At 40.8% G+C, this 4,782-nt stretch overlaps 1 protein-coding gene across 1 annotated transcript; it reads left to right on the top strand.

Moving 5' to 3' along the window:
- The first annotated feature begins 3,893 nt into the window (after window positions 1-3,893).
- LOC110706501 lies at window positions 3,894-4,544 on the top strand. Its single transcript, XM_021884419.1, has one exon. The coding sequence runs from the start codon at window positions 3,894-3,896 to the stop codon at window positions 4,542-4,544; it is 651 nt and encodes a 216-aa protein (XP_021740111.1).
- Window positions 4,545-4,782: the final 238 nt, after the last annotated feature.

The following is a 4,782-nucleotide window of genomic DNA, read 5'->3' on the forward strand; positions in this document are numbered from 1 at the left end:
AACTACCCTCAACCAAACAATATTTATAAACCTACACCTACACTAAACAAGTTTAGTGGTAAGTAGAGGGTCGAACCACGGAGACGACATAAACACTATCAACACCACCACCAATTAAGCTAGGTCAAAGAGATAGGATGGATAGAACAATAAACAAAAATGAGATTTATATTAAGTTAAACTAACACCAAGGGAGAGGGTCAAACATGACAATGATTTTCAATAAAGTTAGGCAATGGAAATGAGTTTACATGCAAACCAAATATCTCATATAAGGCAATACCAACAATACCATCTAACCACCTATCGGGGTCAAAGGCTTTCCCAACTTAACACATGCTCATACTATCGTCATAAGCTGTGAAAGTTAAGGTTTTTGCATAGAATCGATCACCTAATGGATATCCCTAAGTTACACTATCGTCATAACTTAGTTCAATCCACCCAATTACAACACATGATTGGCCATTCACATGGAGTAATTAGTAAAACATGGTTACAAGGTATATTTAATCACATATAACCAACATTTGTCTAGCCTAATACATTCAAGATTCACCACATGCTATCACCAATCCCTTAGTAAAGGGAATTACTCACTAATCATGAACAACTAACACAAAACCCAACAAGAAGAACAAAGAGAAGCAATTAAACTAAACAACTACTCTAATCAAGCAAGAAATTAAGAAAGAACAATAAATAAGATAGAGTTTAGAATGCTCATTGAAGTATTGAAAAGGAATCCAAAACAATGTCACTTTGCATCTTCATCTTCTTCAATCCACCATTGAAGCTCTTCACTTTCTCTCTCTAAAATACCCTAAATTACTCTTAATCTACATTGTAAAGTATAAAAACAAAGATTAAAACTAAATCTAAGCCTAATTTATGTGAAGATTGATGGAGAGATGTTAGGGTTTAACCCCTCAAAGAGGAGAGAGAAAACCCCAAAGAAACCCACCATCAAAACTTGGCCAAAAAAAGAGGAGAGGAAGAAGCATTTAAAAGACCCGTAGCTGCTCGTGCGCGCCCGCGATAGAGGCCTGCGCGGCCGCGCACTGGGATTGGCCTGACAGCAACATTCTTTTTCAAACGGCAATAACTTCTGTTCTAGGAGGCTTCTGGGGGCGTGCGACCTACCTTTGGAAAGAACTTCAAGTCTAGTTTTCAATGCAATTTGAATCACCTCAATCCAATTTGTAGATAAAAAGTTATGGCTAAAAGAGTGAACAAAGGTTAGTTTCGGAGTTCAGGCCCTTGAGCGCTCGCGCCTATCTTAGGAGCGCCCGCGCCTATCTTAGGCGCGCCCGCGCCTAAGCCGCGCCCAAATCGCGCCTACATTCTGCCTCCTTCAATATTTTCAACCCCAATGTTAGGCACGCCCACGCTTGGTTTGGCGCGCCCGCGCCATTCTGAAAGCACGACCCGCGCTGTCCGTATGGCCTTGCTTGCTTGCTCCTTAACTTCCTTTGTAGCTCTTCAAATGAACTCCAATTCTCCAAGCTCTTCATTCTATTAAAATCAACTCCAAAAGCCTACAAAACACGAGGAAAAGCACAAAAACATAATAAAGGGAGAAACGGAGCAAAAAGGGGGTACAAACAAGGGACAAACGTAGAAAAATACCGCAATTAGAGGATCTAAATAGTGGCATAAATGCCACTTATCATGGCCGAACCTGCTTAGTAGTTCAGCCGAACGTCGAGGTAGGGTCAAGAAGTAATTTTGCAATTTTGCAGGAGTGGTCGAACCTTAGAAGTTCGACCAGACCAGGATCAAGGAGGTTCGACCAAACCTACCCATGGTTGCATTGAACTTATGCCATATATCGATGAAAGACATGATTTTTATTAGCTTGAGATTATTGTTGCACTCTATTTGATGTTTTCTAGTTTAAATGCATGAAAGTGATTAGAACTAGATTAGGATCATCTCTATTTTGATGATTGCATGAGAATGAGTTATTAAAGTGGAGTTTTTATGGATTGTGCTTCTTTATTCTCTTGATTCTATTGTAACTAATATGATTCATTAGAATGATCCTTATTAGTGTAGACCTCTTTCATTGATTTGCCTAGACTATTGCATGAGAATGAATTATTTAGGTAGAATCTTGTGTTCTTTGGCATGTGTTTCATGATAATCACCATTATTCTCCTCTTTCTAATCATATTAGACACCCTCGTATCCCTAGCGTCATTTTCTATTAGTTTTAATCATCATTTACTTGCTTACTTGTAGTTTTAGTGTTCTTACTCAACAAAACCAACAAAAACAATCCCCTTTTCACTCTTGCAGTAGTGATATTTGATATTGAATTAGCGTTCTTCCCTAGTGGTTCGACCCTTTACTTGCCACTAACTAGTTTAGTGCAGGTTTAGGTATTATAAATGATTAATTTGGTTAGGGTAGTAGCTTAACGACCTATCTAACCCGCGATCAAATTTTGGCGCCGTTGCCGGGGAAGCGGCTTGTTTAGCGTCTATTATTGCTTTTGTTGGAGTCATTTTACTTTCTTTTCTTTTTGTTTTTTGTTTTATCATCCTTGTCATTGCTAATTGTTTGCTTAGCTTTGGAGAATCAACCGAACCTTGAGACAAGTCTGTAGGCTTTATCAAGACGAGGGAAGAGGTTTTGGTGATATAGTTGATAGTGAGAGTGATACTTACTCTTCAAGTTCACCACACGAATCAATGGTAGGACAAGAGAATGATGTTTTGTTTCGTGGGTTCGGAAATTCGGAGGATTATGAGCTCACGGGAAGTATTTTGCTACCCGTCACGGAAACCAACTTCTCAATCCATCCACAATATACTCGAATGGTCCAATCGGAGCAATTTTCCGGAAGTGCTAATGAGGACCCTATTGAACATTTGGACCGATTCCTTGAATTGTGCGCAATGATGCAAACCAATGAAGTAAGTCAAGACTACATTCGTATGCACCTTTTTTGGAAATCTCTCACCGGACGAGCAAAGAAATGGCTAAAGCAAGTAAAGCCTAACACTCTCATAATATGGAGGGAGGTGGTAAAAGCGTTCTTGAAGCGCTTTATCTCCTAGGAAAAGACCGCCGAAATGAGAAGGAAAATTGCATTATTTGAGCAAGATGCCGATGAAAGTCTTGGTGAAGCATGGGAGAGATTCAATTAGTTGGTACAAGAATGTCCCCACCATGAGTACAATCAAGGGTTGCTCATGCAGTTTTTCTACGACGGATTGGAGCCCATGTCAAGAGCCAATTTGGATGCGGGGGCGGGTGGTTAATTAATCAAGATCCCTCAAAATCAAGTTGAAGCCACAATAGAAGAGGTAGCAAAGAATTACTCTTGGGGGGGTCGAAGAAGAAACGCTCCAAAGAGAGGTGGTATTTACGAATTGGAGAAAGTTGATCAATTACAACATCAAATTGATCAACTAAAAAAAGGGCTTTCCAAATTGAACACAAGTGTGAATGCAAGTTCAAGTGGTGGAGCAAGCTCTTCTCATGTTAACTCTTTCTCTTGTCATAATTGTGGAGGAACGAACCATGATACATCCTATTGTGGAGGTTTAAGCCCCGAACATGTAGCGGCATACAACACAAGGCAAGAGGGATTTAGAGGAAGCGGCGGTGGAGTAGCTTGGAGAAAACCACCACCCGGGTTTGTACCTCAACCTCAACAATGGAACCAACAAGCTCAACCTTCCTATAACTCCAACCCTCAATATCAAAATCCACCTCCATCTCAACCCCAAAACCCAAGAGGAAGCTATCTGAGGAACAACCAATACAACAATCAAACCCAAGCACCCCAAAGAAATCATCAAGAACAAGAACCTGGAGCGGAGCTGACTCAAACTCAACTCCTCCAAGCCATGCATGCGCAAATGTAATCTTTTGGGCAAAAAATGCAAGAGCTAAGATCTCACAACAAGATGGTTGATTCACAACTTGCTCAATTGGCAGAGAGAACTCCTTTCAATTCACCATCCACTCTACCCGGACAACCACAACCTAACCCATCTCACAATCCAAAACCCGATACATGTAAGGCGATCACATTGAGGTCGGGAACTTCCTATGAAGGGTCAAATGAAGGGGATAGTGAGGAAAAGAAAGGAGGAGAGGAGAGTGTGAATGAAAACAAGGGAGGTGAGAAAGAAAAGGGTGATGAGATAGAAGGAGGTTCGGAGAAGAAGAAGCTTGACAATGAGAAGACAACTTCAATTCCTAGTGAGGCTAGGAATCTTGATGGACCGGTTCCTTTTCCCGGTCGGCTAGCGGAGAGGAAGTTGAATGACAAGTTTACAAAATTTCTTAGTGTCATGAAGAATTTGCATATCAACCTCCCTTTTCTTGAAGTTGTGACACAAATGCCATCTTACTTCAAGTTCCTCAAAGATATTCTCACCAACAAGAGGAAGCTCAATAATAAGCTTATTACCCTTCCACGTCAAGTGAGTGCTCTTGTCCAACATAAGATGCCCAAGAAGGAAAAAGACCCGGGAAGTTTCACTTTGCCGGTGAAAATTGGGAACATGGAAGCCAGGGCGCCTTAGCCGATCTTGGAGCAAGTGTTAGTTTAATACCTCTATCCATTGCTCAAAAACTCAATATAGAGATGATCTCTACAAGGAAGACAATTCAATTGGCCGATCAATCGGTGAAATTACCTTGTGGAGAGCTTGAGGATGTTCCAATTCAAGTGGGACACATCTACGTGCCTTGTGACTTTGTAGTGATGGATATGGAGGAAGATGTTAACACTCCTTTGATTTTGGGACGTGAAGATCTTAA

The sequence above is a fragment of the Chenopodium quinoa genome, unplaced genomic scaffold (assembly GCF_001683475.1).
Source record: "Chenopodium quinoa cultivar QQ74 unplaced genomic scaffold, ASM168347v1, whole genome shotgun sequence".
NCBI lineage: Eukaryota > Viridiplantae > Streptophyta > Magnoliopsida > Caryophyllales > Amaranthaceae > Chenopodium > Chenopodium quinoa.